Genomic DNA, 19,974 nt, shown 5'->3' with positions numbered 1-19,974 from the left:
TTCCTTCTTTTTTTTTTGCTTTTTATATAATCACCGTTAGTAAATATCAAATAGAGTTTTATGATCTGCGGCAGCAGCCTAGAAGTTTGGTTTGGTTTGGTAAAACTTGATTTCCCACAGTAGGGATCCTGAAGGACACTCGGCTAGGCGCCACAGCCTAGAAGTTGCATTGGAACTGCTTAACATGCAATACAAAGCCAACTCACCGCAGTTTTGCACAGCTCGTGCAGCTGCGCAGTCGTGGCCGAGTGGTTAAGGCGATGGACTAGAAATCCATTGGGGTCTCCCCGCACAGGTTCGAATCCTGTCGACTGCGGAACTTTTTTTTTCCCATAATTATTAGCTCCACCATTATACACCAATGACACCTTTATATTTTGCGAGAATAGCGTTGAAGCAGCCTCGAAATTGCAAAACACGCTGGCGTCAAGAAACTCCGCGTTTTTAAATAACACATCGCGGGCTAGTTGGTCCATCTCAAGGCAGAACAGCGCAAGGTGCACAGGCCAAGAAAGGAAGACGAAACACACCAGCGCTTTATGTGTCTCGTCTTCCTTTCTTGTCCCTGTGTAGCTTGCGCTGTTCTGCCTTTCCGCCTTTTTGCACAGCCTGCGCAGCTGCGCAGTCGGGGCTGAATAGTTAATACGATACGCCGTGTAAATACTCTGGGCTCTCCCCAGTCCTACACAGGTTCGAATCCTGCCGGAAAGAAAAGCCAGCGCAGTTTGGTATTCGTCCCCAAGAAGAAAAGATGTCATCAGCAGCTGCATTCGTACGGAAACGGATGACGTCATCAAGAGGCCGTGGGACTCTGGATGCGTGTACCTTGTAAGCAGTGTGGGGCCCCCACGATCCCTCTTGGTGTTTCAAAATACGCGCGCTCTTTTCCACTCGTCTCAATACATGCACGTGCAACGCAATTGCGCATGAGCGAGCTGCATGTGATCGGCGCTGCAGTGAGGGTACAATGTTCTAGAAGGCTTCTAGAACACTGTACGGATGGTATACAGCCGGTCTACTGTTCTCATCTCTCGGATGCATACGCCGAACAAACCCAAAGTCGTCCACCATTCTCTTCCTCACGCTGTCAGTTAGTGAAGGCGATCTGCCTTGAAGTCATGAGGGTGCAAGGTAGCGGCTAGTTTTGACGACCAAGTGGGAAGGCTGCAGGAATCGGGCTTTCCATTACCTTCTAGCGGAGTCGCTAATGAGTAAGCTCCGTGAGATGCTTGTGAATGAAATTCGGTGGTCCTCCGAAAACAAAACCATGCTAGAAGGGTCCCTTGTGCGCACAAGATGACACATAATAACTTTCTTGTTCCGCAGCCTCAAGCGAGGTATCAGAATCGTGTTTTCAGTCCCATGTGTGTTGCCTCAGCTGTGTATGCATGGCTGAAGATCAGCGCATAGTTGCTTGTACGACCAAACACGAGTTTCAGTGTGTGCCCTGTGCTAGGAAGGTTGTCATCACTTCCCATTGAGATGCGGCAGATATAATTTCGGCCAGACGGGCCAATATCTCAAGGACCGGTTGCGAGAGCATTTCCTGTCCTTGAAAGAAGACAATTCTGCCCGGCACCCAAGACACTGCAAGGAATGAAATACTGCTTCTCCGAGCTAAAAAAATTCAGCTGTCGTCAGCAGGAAAAAGTCGAGATTAGAAAGGAAGATTTTGGAAGTGAGATGAATGCAGCAAACTTGAGAGAGACCTGTGTGTAATTAAGTGAGTCTTCCGTAGTACTTTTAGATAAGGAGACTCGGTTCTTGTGTTGAGCCAGGGATGGGTCTTTCCGTTTGCACACACTCTTGCCGACTCCTTCTTCCTTTTAAATAAAAACTAGTTACCCCTCTTACTCACAAACTACCAGCTTCTATGTCCCATGTCTGTGTATCTGTGGTTCACGGTCTGTGTATCGCTGTGTCTGTGTATTGAGTGCAACATTTCTAACCAGCTTGCTAGAACCCTTACCCATGACAACCCATTGTGCAATTCCGAAAGCAAGCACTCTTTATTTTACAAATTATTTCCATGCATTTCGCTTTGAAAAGACGGAGGAACAACCGCTGCAAATCGCAGTGTGCTCTATTCGTAGACTGCGTCCTTCTTTAGCTCATTTCGGAAGAGACAAGCTCAAGTGGGCTCCCAGCCGATATGATAAAACCTGCGAGGGGGGACCATTGGACTGACACCCAATCACCTGCCACATCGATGTACGCAGTCAGGGTGTGGCGATCACTGTTTTGCCCCTAGTATAGATAAGAGTTTGCGCAATAAAGAACGCTTTACACAATAAAGAACGAAATGATGCGCTTTCCTATGATCGAGTAACATACTTTTTACTAAACAATTGCGGCATGGTTACGTTAGCTCCTACTTTCGGATACGCTTTCAGAAGGTTATAAAAATTTACCAGGTCCTGCTGAGTATATCTATATGGTTCAGCGGGTTCTGGGCAGCGACTCCATTTCAAAGCGAGGATGCGCACATCAACAGCATAGGGAGTGTCAAACAACATTCTTTCTCAGCCGGAAACGAAACTAGGCCTACAGCTTACCTGGCATCAATCAGCGCGGATTGTAAAGGAAATCTACTCGACCTCTCCAATCAGCGACTAATAAAAGAGTACGCTCGGGTGCGGGGCTCGTAAGATTTCCGCTTGTCAGAAAGAGCCAATCTTCCGGCCTAATTAAAAGGCGTTTGGTTCTATCTTTCGCAGCACGATGCTAGCGAAAGTGAAAAGATGTCATCTTAGAATCTGCAATCCACGTGACAACAATAAACGCCACGGCACAACTTTAGGCACAGGGGGGCTTAGGCACTTCGCGGGCTTTAGGCACAACGGCGTACGAAGGAGAGACTGTGGAGGCTGTGTAACTGAACTAGGAGGAATGACAGTTTGATTTGAAAGCAAGAAGCACACTTATACTGCATGCACGGTAGAGTAACAGGACAACTAGAAGCTCGCAAAGATCCCTCCGAGCGATATAGCTTTCCTTTGTATGATCATGGTTGCTACTGGGGTTACAAGGGGCTTGTCTTATGTCGGTGGTAACTATTCATTTCGAACCACAGCACCCTGGGAATTTACATTATTCTCTTTAAATAAATAGCTGAGATAAATGTTAATGTTTGTTTCCGTGACAAAATGGCCAATATTGGAGCACATATTTTTTTTTTCTAATGTTTTAACAACATTAGAAGGTAGCTTTTGGGATTTTTAGCATGTGATGCGCTGCCTCCTGAAATGATCGCCAAGTCACGGGGTTGAAAGCACTGCGATTTTATACTCTCTCCGATTCGGCCCGACAAGATAACTGGCAAACACCTCCAATGAAGCAGTTCGACATTCCAAGCGCTGTAGTGCCAGCTGGGAGACCGAAGCACGTGCGCAGAACCGGCACAGTCAAGGTTGGCCAGTTGCAAACACACCTGCTTGCTGAGAGAGGCAAGGTGAAAGATGGAGGGGAAAGGGCGTTGCTTAAGCTGCTTTGTCGGCCGTGCAGTTACCAGCAGGTTCTATAAAAACAAACCGCATAAAAAAAAAAAAAAGCCAGGCCAGCAGCTGCCGGAGGTAAAGCTCCCCAGCGTCACCCTCTCGTTGAAATGCGAGCCAACCTCTCTCTGGCGAGACAGCTGGCAGACCTGTATTTCAATTTTTCCTGCTCCTCTTGTTTTCCGTTTTCCTTTTCTGGTTTCCGCTGCGTGACACGGGACGCTCAAAAGCACCCCACTTTCCCGTCAACTAAGCGCAACTAGCGCTTTGTGGGACGAGTAGCCTCACGCTCTCTGCATTGCGGCTGGCAAATCATCGTTCATTCTCCAGTCAAAACATGACACAATAGTTCTTGTCTAGAGCACTAACACGACCACACTTGCCGCCATTTTGGTGGCTTTGCTGTGCTTTCGTCTTGCGGTATTTTGCCCTGCTTTACTTACACGCCCGCACATGTCAGCAGTGGAACCCACTTGAAATCTCTTCGTGAAGGCGAATAATTCGAAAATGAAATAACACGAGCGCAGGAAGGGCAAATGATATTTCAGTTACCTGTTAAATTGACAAATATTGCCGCAGTAGCATTTCTCATCTGACAATCGCATAACTGTCTGAATTGCCACTAAAAATCAACCAGTGCACCTTCAATCCCTAAAAGAGGGACTTTTTTCTAGGGTGCATATAAAATGCAACGACGTTGAAAATCAAAATCTTGTGTGTTTAGGTCACTCCCAGAGAGTGATTTCCATCGCATTCAATCCAATCTCACCGGCATTGCTGTTATTTCTCAGCCATTTTGGTGGAAGCCGTGTGATTAGCTCACCGCTCCCTTGCATAAGAAGTGGATCGGAGAAAGCACGCTGCCAGGAACAGAAGCCGGCTTGGGTTGATGGGCGCCCATGCCGGCGGCTCTCCGATTCATCCCATTCCAACCCCGGCAGCCGCCGCCCCGCATCGACCATCTGCCTCTCCTCCTCTCCATCGCACCACCGCTGCAATTGTGTTTATTTAACCCGCCGGGGCGCCCTTTCACTCCGCTTTCTCTTTGAAGCCAAGGCTCGTCCGGTCCGCGGAGAGGGCAACTGGCGGGCCCCGCCTATTTCCGGACGTGGCGAGAAGGGATCGACACCGCCCGGAGATTGTCGCAGGGGTACTACTTACTAAATGGAGCGACTGTACTACAGATTATGCCTAAACCAAAACACGATGCGCCAGATTTTCTAGAAAGTACCACAAATTCTCACTAATCTTATCAAGAACATCGAGACCACGCTTAGAAACAACAATTGTAAGGTACGAAAGCATTGAGGCGATATATAAAATTTTTGAGGTTTTTAAAGCTATGACTGCACCAATGTTTACATCGACTGACAAGCAGACATGTGTTGAACGAAGCATTCACTATGCGCGTTTCATTTGCACTCACGCCGGCCAGGGCAGTATTAGAGGAGCAAGGAGGCGAGCCCTTGACAGAGCAGAATGTCCCTAGGACGCATTAACTGCAAATGAATTAGCAAATTGTGAAAAACAACGGGGTGTGGCTTCGCTTGAAGTCTTAGGCGTAACCCCTGAAAAAAGACACGACGCAGCTCCCAGTGCTTAGGGCACCGCAGACGCTAAGAGGTGACGCCATCGTCCGCGAAGCGTTCTCTCACTCATATCCTCGCCCACATACAGCGCCATACCGTGCGTTGAATTGTCCCCAAAATTTTGTAAAAAACGGATTTTATGAACTGTAACGCATAAGTGAAAGCAGTAATTAGCAGTCAAATAAATAAAAATTTATGCACAAGTAAATTATAGCAATGCATATCAACTTCTGTTTGAGAACTTCAAATAACTTGCTATATTAGGTATCTTAATGGAAACGTGGCGCCATCTAACATAAATTTTAGCAACCAATTTCACGTCGCATCACGTGTGGCGCTAGGCGATGCAACGGAGATGGCGCGTAGGTTAAAGCTTTATTAAATCGCTAAAAAACATTTCACACAGTACTACGCAACCACTACATCTCCGCGTCAGGAACGGTCTCCTGAATTGCACTGTTGGTCAGCGGAGGTATTGAAGCTTTCACAAGTGCTTCACGCTTCGACACACGCTGTGGAATGCTGCGAGATGCGCCGACTGTCCCTAGAGGTCACGTGCCACTTTGATTATTGCCATTCGTTTCCTATGTAACACATGGCGGTATGCTTTGTGCCTACAGCTAACTGAATGTAAAATACTGCTAATGTGAGCTAAGGACAACTGCTTTGCATGGAGCGATACGTTTTGATACAGGAGGCAGTGAACAAGCTAAACAGCAAAAATACAAGAGAGCTTGCAGAAGAATAAACCATTACGAAGCACACGGAAGTATTTTAGTCCTTAAAAAGTGCCACCTGACTGGATAATCAGGCTGAACCACGCTTCAACGTTGACACAAGGGCTGTAAGACGGACTGCCCTCACTGTTATCTGTATTCATTTCCTTATAAAATATAATTTGATTCTTAATCTGTTCCTTCTCGCAGTATTGCGGATACATACATTTAGCGAATGTATATTGCGAAAAAAAAGAAAAAAGGAGAGGGAGGATCAACGTAATGGAAACGGAATACAGTCGTGCCTCGTTAATATGCCCACTTTGGTTACCGAGCAAAGCTGCCCTTAATGCGAGTCGTCTGTAATAACGAACTGCATAAAAATATTTGAAAAATAATGCGCTATCATTAAGGTCTGCTTTTATGCACAGTGGTGGTGAGCGGAGTTGAAATTAGACAACTGTTGAATCTGTAAGCCCACTAATCTCGGACGTTATTATGACTGAAATAATGTGCTGTGACTTGAAGTATCGAGCGGTCCATGGTAGCTTAAAGGCGTACCAAGAATAAATTATTAAACTTCTACAACTCTTCACATATATCGACAACATCGTTTAGTCGGCTGAAAGCGACTGAATTTAGCTTTCAACTTAGTACACGCTGGTGCACAGAGCATTTTCTTCTTAGCCATTCATACAACACGGAAAATTGTAAGCTTCATCGACTCAGCAACTTCGCACTACAAAGCATCAAGCCAGAAAAGAAAACGGCCATTATTAAGTCACTATTCCAACTGTGTTGCTCAGCTGATGTGCACTCAAAGTGCTGGAAATGAAACTTCTGGGTGGGTCAGTAAAGATTTTGCGTTCACCACTGCCCCTATTAACGCGACGAAAATACGCGGGGCGCAATGGGCTTTGCCCCCTGCGGAATCTCAATGAGATCGCACACGAGGCGGCGCGAGGACTCATCGACCGCGTCCCTCCGGTTTCCCCTGCTACTCCACATATCGAGTACAGAGATCAATTATTCACGTACAACGAGCTCACTAAGCACTTTTATCTAGGCTGACGAGCATTTCCCCTCTCGGATAAGAAATTAACCCGCAGCCAATCAGTCACGTTACGCTTGCTCCAAACGAACTCATACCCCAAACCCTGGCGCATGAAGCATATCGGCCCAGACTACGACGTACAACATGTGTGTGAACGGTGCAGTGACCGTGTAGACTTAAACCATATGCTGTGTGGTTGTGCATCGAGCGACGCCTACGCCAAGAACAAGGAACGTTGGGACAAAGTGTTAAAAAGTGCTTCACTACATGATCAGCTTCGGGCTGTCCAGGAGGCCCGCGCGGCGGCGGAGAGCTTCGGGCTCTCTGTGCCGACGTGGGAGCTGCTCTCTACACCTGGCGCCTAGCCGAGTGTCTTCCAGGACCCCTACTGTGGGAAATAAAGTTTTACCAAACCAAACCAATGGGCTTTGCGCATTTTTCTCTTGTATATAAGCCGGATAGTGAATTTCCAATTAATGAAACATAAATACATTGAAAAAAATTTGGTTCACGGGAAAATTGTCCATAACTGGCTCCTCCATACTAACGGGGATTGTATAAGCGAGACAGGAACGTATATATTCTCTGGAAGTGTAGTTTGCACTTATAATCATTTCTTGTAGAGGCAATTAATGACAAAACAAAAAAAAAGGAGGGTGTGTGTGTGTGGGGGGGGGGGGGGGGGGGGGTGTTTAAGAAAGAGGGGGCACATTTTTAAGGCCTTATAGCACAAGTAAAACAGTGAAAATGTATGGCCGCCCCTGGTGAAATTGAACGCCATGCACTCATCCGGTTACAAGCTAGAAGTGACATGTTTGTGGGGTTTAACGTCCCAAAGCGACTCGGGCTATGGGATACGCCGTATCGAGTACTGGAAAAGCTTGTAAACACCCTGAAAATTAACTAGGAAACTTGAGAACATACTGCGCCGACAATGAGCACTCGCTGGGTAAAGTAAAGAAAAAAAAAAGGTCGGGTTTGTGCTGTGGAGGGAAGTATGCTCCGCATAAGGATGTCCTTAAAAGATGGACTAGTGCTGGTCTATGTCAGTAAATTTTAAAGGTGCATGTAATATATATGCTGCGATCCCAAAATACACTTAAATCTGCTATCATATGCGCAACGTAATAATAGCCCCAAGTAGCCATGGTAGAAGCAAACACGATAAGAATGTGAAATATGCTGGAACTTTATTCCAATGTATTCGGTTAACACGCGTTGGTGGTAGCACAGATATCTGCCAAAACATACACAGTCTAGCGGCATGCATACCACAGCCAATTCGTATTTAATGGACTCCGCGTGACCTTTTAAGTGCTCAAAGCCAGGCAGATTCTGCGACCCGCCTTACACCCTCAACCTCGACATCGCCGAACCTCATAAAATTGGACAATGCTGCCCTACTTTTGACAAGAAAAGAACACCTCCGACGCCGTACACGTGCTCTGATACCTCCGTGTACGGTAAGCCTCCCCCGCGGTCTAACCCGTGCAGAGGAGATGACGCTTCGGAGGATTAGTGTTGGGGTGGCCCTATTACCGGCAGTGATAAGAAAGTGGCCTCAATTTCGACATTGGTATCCACACCCTGGGTGCCCCGTCTGCAAATCCAGAAATACAGAAGCTGACATCCATCACCTACTGTGGGAATGTCCAGCGCTCAAGCCAACGCGGATCCGGCATCTGGTGCAGCTGGCCTCTCCCCTCATAATCCGCAGTTATATGCGGCTTGGACGCAGGGACCACATTATCGTTCACTCCCGACTTCATTGCATCAGCCAACCTTTATTTATTTATTTGACAATGCACTTCACCCTTCATAGCATTTAAAAAAAAAGTGACATATGTTCGAGTAATAACGATTAGTTTCAAGTTAAATATAATAGAAACGTTCTGTTTTACATGTTACTAAAATGCTGAAATCTTAACTACAAGAAAACTTCACCAATATATTTAAAACTTATCCCATTTCCTTTCTCTCCAATCGCGCAAAATGATGTCAAGTTGCAGTTTAGCCCTAAATCTGTGATCTGGTGACTGGTGTGCATTTGCATAGACCCTGAAAACATTACCAAGAAATTTACCTCCTTGTCCGTTCACAACAATAACATAAGTGGGAAAGGCGTATTTCTCGGCATTTATATTATGAAAATTCGGCTGTACTTTTTTTTTTTTTTTTTGTACAGGAAAAATGATTTTTCGAGCAACGAAGCACTACATTATTTAGTTTTTTTCATGTGGCAGTTCGATGGGGTTAAAATTCTCTAAAGTCTATTTTGGCCTTTATGTCGGTACAGGGAATTTATTTACCAGCAATTAAGGCTCGAATGGTAGCACGTGGATCAGTGCTCGTAGAACGGATTACAATCGCCACTACAAACATAGCATTTAATGGAGTTAGCCGGCGGACGGAAAGACAACTAAAGGTCTTCTTCGTAATACAGTCGCACTGTTTGGAATGAACGAGAATGCCGGCAACACGTGGTATGCATGTTGATTGTAGCGATGGAACTGCAGCTAAAACATCGCAGCAGTAAGGACATGCAATTTATAAACCTACTTAACCTACTGATTGCGCTCAGCGAGCGATGACAATGAACAAATAGTGTTTAGGGCTCGCAGGCTGTGGATAGGTTATGGCTCCCTATCTGGAGAGGCTTGTAAGATATAGTAAGCACAAATGCGACCTCGATTTGCAAAACTGCGTATGTATGGATATCATCGTGGTATCACCCATGTGGCTGTATACCGGTAATGTTTAGCTTTGAGTGTAAACTGTACTCAACAGCCATCTATAGCAATGCCTTGCACGTCAACGAAGCTTGCCTTTTCAGTCAAGCCGTTCTGGTCTAGCGATTTCAATTGAAATCATCGATATTGAAGGACATCAGACCTGGAATGGAGAATAAAATACCTCGGTATTTTGATAATGAATCGAATATTTAGCTGTTTATCTGCATGTATTAAAAACCGTTTGTCTCGCAGTCAAATGGTACAACTACGATGAAAGTATAAAGAACTGCATATGCTCTACTGCGGCAATTGATGTTCTCCGCTGCCTTTAAGACGAAAGCCTTTCTAGGTTCATGGTGGCGTTAGTGTCCGTTCGCTGGATGTGTCCAGCGGGGGTGCCCGCAGCATGAAATTCTAAGATCGGTCTCTACCGGAAAATCACTATCCCACCGATCCCCAGCGGAACGCGCCAACCACTACTGCACGCCGGGCACATGAAATAAATGGTGAGGTCATTAGTGGTGTACTATGTGGGGCCTTGAAATTAATGATGACATCATCAGTGGTGTAGTATGTCGTGCTTTGAAAATAATGACGTTATCAGTGTTGTAGTACCCCTTTCCATCCAAAGCCTAGTTGTTAGTTTGCACGTAGTTCGCTTTTCATCATGAAAAAAAAAGGAAAAAAAAAAAAAGGAAAAAAAATACAAACACCGTAGTCCTTGTTTCTTTTAGACCTCTTCCGTATATACTGCAGCTAACCCGTCTGACTTGAAAAGCTACGCCCTGAATGACACAGCTTAAAACGAATTTCCGGGATACAGCTTAAAACGAGCCAAAGCAATTACGAAACACATTGCTTCTTATCATAATCAATTACTTTACCAAGGAATCACCACGAACCGACAACCACAGCAACCATGACCAGATAGATTGATAACTTTGAATCTTTATTTATGTCGCTGTAGATTCACGCCGTCGAATCTTTGTGCGTCATGTGATGACGCGGAAACAATTGAACACTATATCCTGTCCTGCTGCAGGTATGCTGCTCAGAGAAGAGATTATTTAGAAATACCTCTTGATCGCCTAGGACTGCCATTTACATTTTCTGTCCTCCTCTCCTTTGGTGCAACCGTCAAAGGGTATGCCCTAAAACCGGTGCGTGAGTTACTTCATAACTATAATATTGCTACCGGAATATTTGTTTGTTAGCGCTGGTCGTGTGTTAGCGCTGATCTGTCTAAATTTGACACTTTTTATTTTTATTTTTAATACATTTTCACCCTTTTTTCATTGATTTCTATTCCTATCGCCTCAAAAATTTGCAAATTATTTTAGCAAGACTTATTGCTAATTAATAAGTTACCTATCATACAGTCTAAATCATCATCATGCATTGTACGCCATTTAGAAAATTTTATCTATGGCACTACCACAGGGTGATGAGGTTCTATATTGCTGTTGTGTAGGATGGCTGTTGTTCCCATTTCTGTGTAATTCATTTTTGTTTTGTTTGTGTGTGCAATCAGAGACAATTTTTGGTTGACTATTGATTTTCATCGTGTTCGATATTGCTCCCTTTTTCGTTTTGTATTTTCGACTCCTGTTACAGCCCCTTATGGTGGCTGACAGTATTAATAAATGAAATGAAATGAAATGCATTCTATTCTGACACTACAATGAATTCTGGCCAATCCTCCGCTGTGGGTATGTGCCATATGCAGGGAAGGAGAAGAAGAAGAGGTGTAGGGTTCTAAGAGCCTCGTTTTCGTAAGTCGCCTCCGGACATCACGGGGCTCGTCATGGCCGTCATGGGTACAGGAACGGCAGCCGGGGAGAAGATAAAGTTCTTCCGCCCCTTGAGGATGGCAGCCGTAGGCATCTTGACAGGCGGCGCGTTCCTCTACGCGTACACGCTTGGATCACCAAGGGTCTTCCATGCCGTATATTCGCTCAAGGCCCACATAACTTCTGGAACAGACTGGATGTCCGGTTCCCGGGGTGTCGCCTTACGCGAGAATTGGACCGAGATTCGCTTACCCCACCGTGGCGGCTGGGCGGTGGCCGAGCGCTGTCGTCGCCCGCTGGACCTGCTCGTCTTCGTGCACGCCTGCGCGTACGAGTGGCAACGCCGGGCGACGCTACGCGACACGATCTTCGAGGAGGCTGCAGCACGTCGCTTCAACATGGCGGGGGTGTTCTTCGTGGGGCGGCGCTCCAGCGATTCGGACCTGGATGCCTGGCTTAACCTGGAAGCGGACATGACGGGAGACCTGGTGGTGTTCCCCGTTGAAGATGGCTACTACAACATAACGCCCAAGTTTCTCGGAGGCATGAGCTGGGTAGCGGACCACTGTCCCACCGTCAAGTGGGTCCTCAAGATCGACGACGATGTCCTGATCGAGCCGTTTCAGGTGCGTAATAATGATGCTTTGGAGGGGGTCGACTGGAGATTTTATTATATGTTAATGTCGAACAAGGGTCTTAGGTAGCTAGTCAATGAAATATTAATGATATTGTTACGATACGGCAAGCCGATGAAAACAGGAGAACAGAGGACAGAGAGATGGTCGATGACAGTGAGATGACGTTTAATGAAAATGTTGCCGAGCCTAGCGCGAGCACTCCTGTCCGCGCTACTGCACGCTTCTTCTTCCTTGAATTGTCCGTAACAATATTATAACTGCAGAGAACGACTCAGTGTCACTTTCAATGACCAAGGGGAAAATTGCCTCTGAGACAAAGGAAACCACACTGCCTGCCTAAAATACTTTTATTTTCGTTCCAAACTGAGAACGCGTTATGCCCCTACAACTTTTCTCTCACCGCATAATATTGAATTTCTTTCCAGCTGCAGCGCTATGTCGGGTCAGTGGTGACTCTAGAGTCGCCGTCTCTGCATTGTTCAATCATAGAAAACGGAGACGTGTGGCGGGATTCTCAAACCCGGTACTATGTGCCCGAGGAGGACTTTCCCAAAGACAAGTACTTCCGCTACTGTTCCGGCCGGGGTGTCATAATGACCTACGCCGTGATGCGGGACCTGCTCAGGGCGGCCTCAGTTGTCCCCAGCCATCCAATTGTGAGTCCCGCGATGGCAACGAAGCATAGAGCTCAGCGCCATTGTCAGATGCTTGTCAAACGCTAGCTTCCAAACAATCACCTGTTGATCAGCGTGCATGGTGCAGGGGTTCACATTTCGAGAAAGTTGACCGTAGAGCTAAATGTGGTGGAATGGCTTAGTTAATCAAATAACGTGGTCCTTTACAAATCATTTGAACTGTGCTTTCTTTCCGTCCATCATGAAGCAACTAAGAGGGCAAATTAAGCGCAGCAAGTGTCGTCGAATGCACATCCAAAATCACCAAAACGCGCACAAGATTTCAACTGTAGCGCAGAGAGTCAACAGCCGCATGCATGTTTCTGTAAGTGGTTGTACGGAAAAAAGAATAAGTTCGCGTGTTTGCGGTCTATTGGTACCTGTGGTGATAAAAGTTTGGTCTTCCTCCTCGCTTTCCGTCTGGGGGTACGTCATCCCTGGCTCAACGCGATTTCTAACAGGGCAGCTTCATCCCCCTCCTCCTCCTCAGAAGCGGAGACCAATTCGCCGGTATACACTTTCGCGGAGATAATTCGACTCCAAAATTTTTTTTTTTTTGTGATGAAATTATGCGCGTACCTCATTTTCAGGCCAATTTCTACACTATTAAACAAAGAAGTGTTCTGTTCGTAATTTTTGTGCGAGCCAAATTTCGCGAGCCTTTTTTTCATTGGCAAGAAAAATATATTCTGCTTGAATTTTTAGGTCTATATCAAGAATTCTATTGGTGGCGTTGCGATGTATTGGTAAGAGCATATGCGTTTTTCTACGGGTGAAAAAATGTGCACCTTGAAAGTGGCTGTACTTCTAGATTTTCGTGTTGTATATTCACGTGTCTTGTACGTGATTTATTTTATGCAGGCCCCATATGTTTGTGCGCATGGGATTATATCAGAGTCAGAGCTGAGGTTTCACGCATGCTTACATATAGCTGGCGGCCATACTGTGTTAGTTTTGGTTAGGTTAATTATTAGCAACGTGGCTACCGGCTAGGATAATTCATATATATTTTAGTAGGACGCTTGCCTTATTTGTTCCTAGTCTAATCTGACGCTACTTTAATTCTTTTCCTATCATTGAAATATGTTGACGTTTAAAACTGGGGTATGTTTGGCTTTAGAGACCGTTTACGATCGTCGACAGCTTGCTGGCGTTCCAGCTCAGCTTCCTCCACACGCTTATGGCTCTTCACTTTCGGTTCTGATGTTCATACCATGGCATGCCGTCTTCGCTTCAACCGTCTAGCTGCTTCATACCTAGAGGTCTTCTCCGCCTTCTCGGCATCCGTCTGACGACTTCTCCCTGGTCGTCGAGTAGCACCATCACGACAATATACAGCCACAAACGAAGCCCCCGCATACTTTTTTCTGGCATGAGATCCTATGTCAGACAACGTTGTCACATTACTACCAGCCATATGTAATTTTCACATGTTCAGATTCAGCGACACACAGACGAGATGTGTTGTCTACACCTCGTGTGTCCATCCACTACTCACCAATCACTAATCAATCAGTCAACCAATCACATTTTCAACGAACCCAATTGGTCAACCAGCGCTACGTATACCTCATATAAACTTAAGGCGTCTGCTTCGACTCGACCTTGACGCGCAGTTTGATGGTGATGCTCTTGAACGCGGAGGCGCCATCTACATTGTGAAATCCGCATCGGTTCTTTGGTTACGGTGGCTGCCGCACCACATGAGGGCGCCACTCAAATGTTGTCGGTGGTAAGAATTTGACTCCTCCTTGAAAGCTCCCACTCAAACAGGATTCCGGCGATGGCTTTTCGGCGGAACAAGACCGGTACGCTAACGCGTAAAATCTCTGCCCTCGTTCAGGTCTTTATTGTAAAGTGAACCTGGCAAAACGTAACGTTAGGGTTTTATTAATTGAGGCTAATATAGCAGTGCTGTTGGAGGAACTGATGGCATTAAATGAGATGAAATGGGGCTTATAGGGTTTAGGACGACAAATGAAGAGTATACAGTAGTTAATTGTGAACATTTAATGTGTCATTGTGAACTAGCGGACAGACGAGTAACAGGTGCAGGCTAATTTCCACGTCAAAATGATTTAACTGGTAACATAGTACGTCTATACCATAACGAAAGCGTGGCAGGCAACGTAATTAATAATTAAGCGTTATAATTTCTGTGTGGTTCAGGCCTACACTCCTATATCTGGTCATGCATACCGGATCGTCGAAAGTTTCTTTGAAACATAGAACCTCCAATGGGTAATGTGGAACAGAGTAACTGCGTACTGATTGGCGACTTCAACGCTGAGGTAGAGAAACAGGCTTGAGGCAGGGTACTGACTATGGTGTTGGCTCTAGAAATAAGAAGATGGATGTATTAATAGCGTTCAGAACGTGACATGTTACGAATCATGGGCTTTCTACAGGAGAGGGAATAACCGGAAGTGGACCTATTGTTACGTTCCCTGGCAACAATATAAACGCCATGGTGTGGGATTTGGAGGTAATTAGAAAGGTGCAATGCAGTGCCCAGATAATAGTCAGGTCTCGGATCAGCTTACATTTGAAGCTGGTAAATAAAGACCAAACTAGTGATAAGAGGAAAAAAAGCAGAATTCTGAATATTACTGCAGAACAGATCGATATTCAGCATTAACTGAGGAAAGTCATCTTAGTGTTGAAAGAATGAACGATAGTTAGACGGGAAACCACTAACTCTGTAAGGAGAAAAATATCTCATTAAGGAACGCCAAGTGATGGAATTCTCAATCCCAAAATAGAACACAACAAGCATATCTATCAAAGCTGCTCTACAAACATAATTTTTTTCTGACATTAAAAAGGAGAATATGGAATGGATCGATCAGTCTTTAATGTGTAGTGGTAGCCTAAATGTAGTCGGCAACAAAGTATCCACAGACAAAAATTATTCATAAGCGCCAACAGGCAAAGGGCGCTACGAAATGTCGTTACTAGTATGGACGAGGCAGTCAAAATAGCTGAAGATATATATGCATCCGCAGAGGTGGTTAATCAGGACGATAAACGGCAGTAAGCTCTGGAAAGAGGGAAAGCACCTGAAGAGGATCTGGTAGCTGCATATTTGTTGAAGGATATGGTGGACGTGGATTTTTGGGAGAATATGGAGCCTCAAACATTGACAACCCCATAAACAGAATGGCGGAATACCTCGATGGTAGTGCATGGGGTTTTGGAAGAACGCTCGAATTATCATTATCCATAAGAAAGAGGACATCTAGGACTTAAAAACTGAAGTCCAATCAGCTTTATATCGGTTACGCAGAACATATTTGTTGTAAATAAAATAAGGGGAACCTCAGACATCAATCAACCAATGTATCAGGCACGATTTAAAGAATATGTTCCACAATAGATCATATATTGTCACGTGTTGGTGACAAGGTCGAAAGCAGCAGATGAAGGGACTGGCGTTTTAATAAATGAACTCTTTGTTTGCCTGACCTGCGCCCGCAGAAGAACAAGGCAATTCGGCGGTGGCGAAAACAGCAAGCGTGCTATCCACACTATCAGCCAGGTAATAAAAAAATCCTTGGAATACAAAAGCCCCCTATACATAACATTAATCGATTACGAAAAAAACATTTCAATCAATACAAATTTCAGCAGTCATGCAGCCATTGCGAAATTAGCGTGTAGATGAGCCATATGAAAGTACTGTATGACATCAGCAGTGGCTGCACAGCAACCAGAGTCCTCCATAAAAATGAATAAAATTTCAATAAAGAACCGCGGTAAGGAAGATTACATTACCTCTCCTATACTACTTGCTTAGACTAAGTATTCAAACAGCCGCATTTGGAAAAGATATAAATAAGGGTTAATTCAGAATAGTTAAGTAATCTAAGGTTCGTTGATGACATTGTCTTGCGAAGTAGCTCTCATGACAAATTTCAAAGCATTATTAATGAACTGTAGGTCTGAAATTATGCTGAAGGAGTACTAAACTAACTTCCAACAGGTTCAGAAAGCATCAACAATTTACGATAGTTGACAAGGCGTGGGAAGAAATATGTTAATACTATTACTTAAGAGAGGTAGCGGCCGAGGAACCGGATCACAAAAGAACAACGAAAATAATAAGACTGGGCTGCAGCGTATTCGTCAAGTACTTTCCTATCATGATGACGACCTGTGATTACCCATGGGAAGTAATGTATATAAATGGCTTTATCTTACCAGCGCTCACCCACCGGGTGGAAACTTGGAGGCTAAGAAAAAGAGCTGAAGGGAAAAATAGGACATGGCAGAGGGCTGTGGAACAGAACATAGTAAGTGTAAGGAAGCGTGCCGAGTGGGTCACATAACAAGCTCGAGTTAACGACATTTTAGTCGAAAGCTATATGAAATGGTCATATGCATTAGATGTAATTAAGCGATGGTCACCAAGAGGGACAGAGTAGTGGATTTCAAAAGAAGATAGTGAAGCAGGAGGTGCCAGAAGGTGAGGTGCTCGGGTGATATTTGGAAGCTTGCGAGGATCAAGTGGATGAAGCTTTGCACATGAGTCACTTTGGCTGGCAATGTGGACAGGAACTTCCTTAACAACTTTTCGGGAGCATGTACATCACAGTTTTGATGCGTATGAAATTACGCCATAATTACTTGCCTGACCCAGTCGAAAAAAAACACTACAGAACTGTGTCAAAAATACGACAAAATATCCTGTAGTTTTGTCGTAACCATCAGATTTTTCTGTAGTTCTTTAGTTTATCTGTAGTATATATCTGTTGTCTGTAGTTCTGTAGCGCTTCTATTTTGTAACTACAGAAATTTCTGATGTTACTACAGAATGTTCTGTTGTCACAACAAGTTTCTCGTCAAAAACCGCACAGAAATTCTATCGTAACACCAGAAAACTTTTTGTAGTTTTTCCCGACTGGGGATGCGTTGCGTAGCTTTGAATATTGGCCTGCGAATAAGCTATGCGCACAAGTCAATGCCAACAAAAGGTGTGAGGATTGTAAGCACACTTCTGAAGAGCTGAAGGGCCAGCTACGTTATGGATAGAAGAAGAAAAAAAAAGCGGTGAATACAGTATGGTTCAAATGGGGTACTGTATTTGCTTTTCCATCCTCCGATAATCTCTTAATCTCTTCTTCAGCACCTGGTTCGTTCATTAAGAACTGTTCCTTGCACTCAGCCCCATTGTAAAAATTACGCTTCCAGCTTTTCTCAGCCATACAAACACTTTCCGCTGTTAAAAACTGCTGCCACCTACTGCGTGGCGTATTTGACCGAAATCGACAAATTCGTGATTGACATCAAAAATTTTCATCTTACGGCATACGGTTCGTGTTGAGTGGTCGCAAGCATTAGGCGGCCACGGGTACAGCATATTCCTCCGGCGCCCACATGCGCGTAGCCTGGAGATGGTTGAATTTGGCCTATCTCGAGAAGACCTAGCCATCGAGGCTTCCGGTTCTCAAAACATCTCATACTGCAAAGAGATTTGGTCGACTGTTGCGTCGCTGTCGACCTAGTTAGTCTAACAGCTTGATCTTCCACAGACCTGGTCTCGCCGACAGATTTGCCGATCGTCTCAAGATTTGCATGGATGCCATGTCCTTGCTTGAGTCCCCTTAACTATAGGGCATGAGCAAAAATGATGACCATCACCGATTCACTGACTTTGCTTGCGGATTTAGAGTCACGTGTTTGGTTTGGGCTAGTTGGTAGCAGTTTCTTGAAGACATAGCGCAAAAAAGACGGGGACAACGCCTGTCCTGTCTACATCTGTGTTGTCCCCGTCTTTTTTGCGCTATGTCTTCTAGAGTCACGTATTGCAGGCAGAAAAATTCCAGGCAGTGTTTTTCTGGTCTCTAGTTTGTGGTGACCGAGGAAGGGGCTGCCTGTACACTGTGTCACTTACAAATCGTTCTCGCAGGATGACGCATACGTCACTGGAAACTTGGCGGTGGCGCAAGGCGTCGGCCACGTGAATATTCGGCTACCGTTTGAGGTTCGTCCGGACAGTACAGACTGCATCTACAGGGGACGATGCTGGGCCATACATCTGGGGTCCGATTACGACCTCATTACGGGTAGGCGAAGCCTGTGGGGACTGCTACTGTGGAACCATGCGCTGAAGCAAATGGAGCGCCTGGATCTGTCCCCAAGACTTGAAACGACATCCTATGCGGTAATATTTAACGCGACGAAAGCCGATCTTCGCAACGCAATGGAAAGCGACGGGTCACATGACTATTAAGGCCTTAGCTTTAATAACGGGCATTATCTGCCTATACACACCGACGTCTTCGTGCTAATATAAAACATGATTTATTCTCTATTTCATTTTTTGCTCTTTTAATAAACCAAGCAATGAACGCGTCGGCAGAACACGCAAATTCTCCAGTGAAGTGGATGTGCTGTTCCTCTGCGCTTCATGCGGTGTCTGCCTTGGACATCCTTCATTTAGAGCGCACGATACTTTTCTTAAACTAAAGCACATTTTTAGATATTGAAAATCGAGTGTGCTATCTCTGCGGTTCACGCAGTTGCAAGCCTTAATTTAGCTTGCGAATTGCTTGCTTTTTTTTTTTTGTACAAAAGCACTTACGCGCGGCTGCTGTTTTGCGCAAGCTTGTGTAGTCCTGTTCTCCATACCAATTGCTACGCCAGCCGTAGTGGAACCTGGAGAGGCGAGTGGGACGACGGCATGCACAAAAGGTATCTCTGTGCTAGGTCTCCTTCCTCTACTGCTTTTTGAGTGCAATGTCCTCATTCGGCATTACTAACGAACCTTGTGGCATCACATTTACCCTTTTTGGGATCAAAATAAACACGGAACAAAGCAAGGGTATGAAGGCCTTGTCAGACAGAGCGTACCTGCTTTTTGCCCCATCACCCGAGCCTCCTTTTTGTCTAAATAAAACATTGAAATGAACTGAAAAAAAAAACGACTTCGAGGGAGAAACAACGTTTGTCCGTACAATTGCATACCTTGAAATAGACACGTTTTCCACCTTGCCAAACTGTGCCAGTCTCTCAACGCTACACCGCCAAGCAAAACCGTTAAATGTCCACGAAACGGCCCCCAAGAAGGCACTGATAAACGTGTTCAGTGTGTAGAACACATCCTTTTGAGCATTAACGCAAAGTATAACTCCTTGGAACAAAGCCAGCGATTTATTATTAATTTTTAAAAAAGGCGTTTTTTGAAATTCGCGGGCAGAGAGAATGTCGCTTGGCGGTGTCGCATGGAACTATTTCCTTAACCCGTGACGTCACGGGTGAGTTGACTGGCAAAGCTTGCTAGAAGCT

The 19,974-nt window shown here is 45.1% G+C and overlaps 1 protein-coding gene and 1 non-coding gene across 3 annotated transcripts; both read left to right on the top strand.

The window, feature by feature from the left end:
- Positions 1-234: 234 nt before the first annotated feature.
- TRNAS-AGA (transfer RNA serine (anticodon AGA)) lies at positions 235-316 on the top strand. Its single transcript has one exon. It is a non-coding gene; the product is annotated as a tRNA-Ser (tRNA).
- Positions 317-11,374: 11,058 nt separating this feature from the next.
- On the top strand, positions 11,375-19,670 carry LOC146179219 (acetylgalactosaminyl-O-glycosyl-glycoprotein beta-1,3-N-acetylglucosaminyltransferase-like). Of its 2 annotated transcripts, XM_084579850.1 has the most exons (3): positions 11,375-12,001; positions 12,439-12,669; positions 18,596-19,670. In XM_084579850.1, the coding sequence occupies exons 1-3, from the start codon at positions 11,390-11,392 to the stop codon at positions 18,917-18,919; spliced, it is 1,167 nt and encodes a 388-aa protein (XP_084435976.1). In that variant the 5' UTR covers positions 11,375-11,389; the 3' UTR covers positions 18,920-19,670. The 2 variants fall into 2 exon arrangements, with proteins under 2 accessions (XP_084435976.1, XP_084435977.1); XM_084579851.1 differs by lacking the exon at positions 12,439-12,669.
- Positions 19,671-19,974: the final 304 nt, after the last annotated feature.

Source organism: Amblyomma maculatum, chromosome 9 (genome assembly GCF_055883805.1).
Source record: "Amblyomma maculatum isolate TAMU_Amacu chromosome 9, ASM5588380v1, whole genome shotgun sequence".
In the NCBI taxonomy this organism is placed as follows: domain Eukaryota; kingdom Metazoa; phylum Arthropoda; class Arachnida; order Ixodida; family Ixodidae; genus Amblyomma; species Amblyomma maculatum.
Note: the sequence above shows the minus strand (reverse complement) of the source record. Positions and strands in the feature narration are given on the sequence as shown.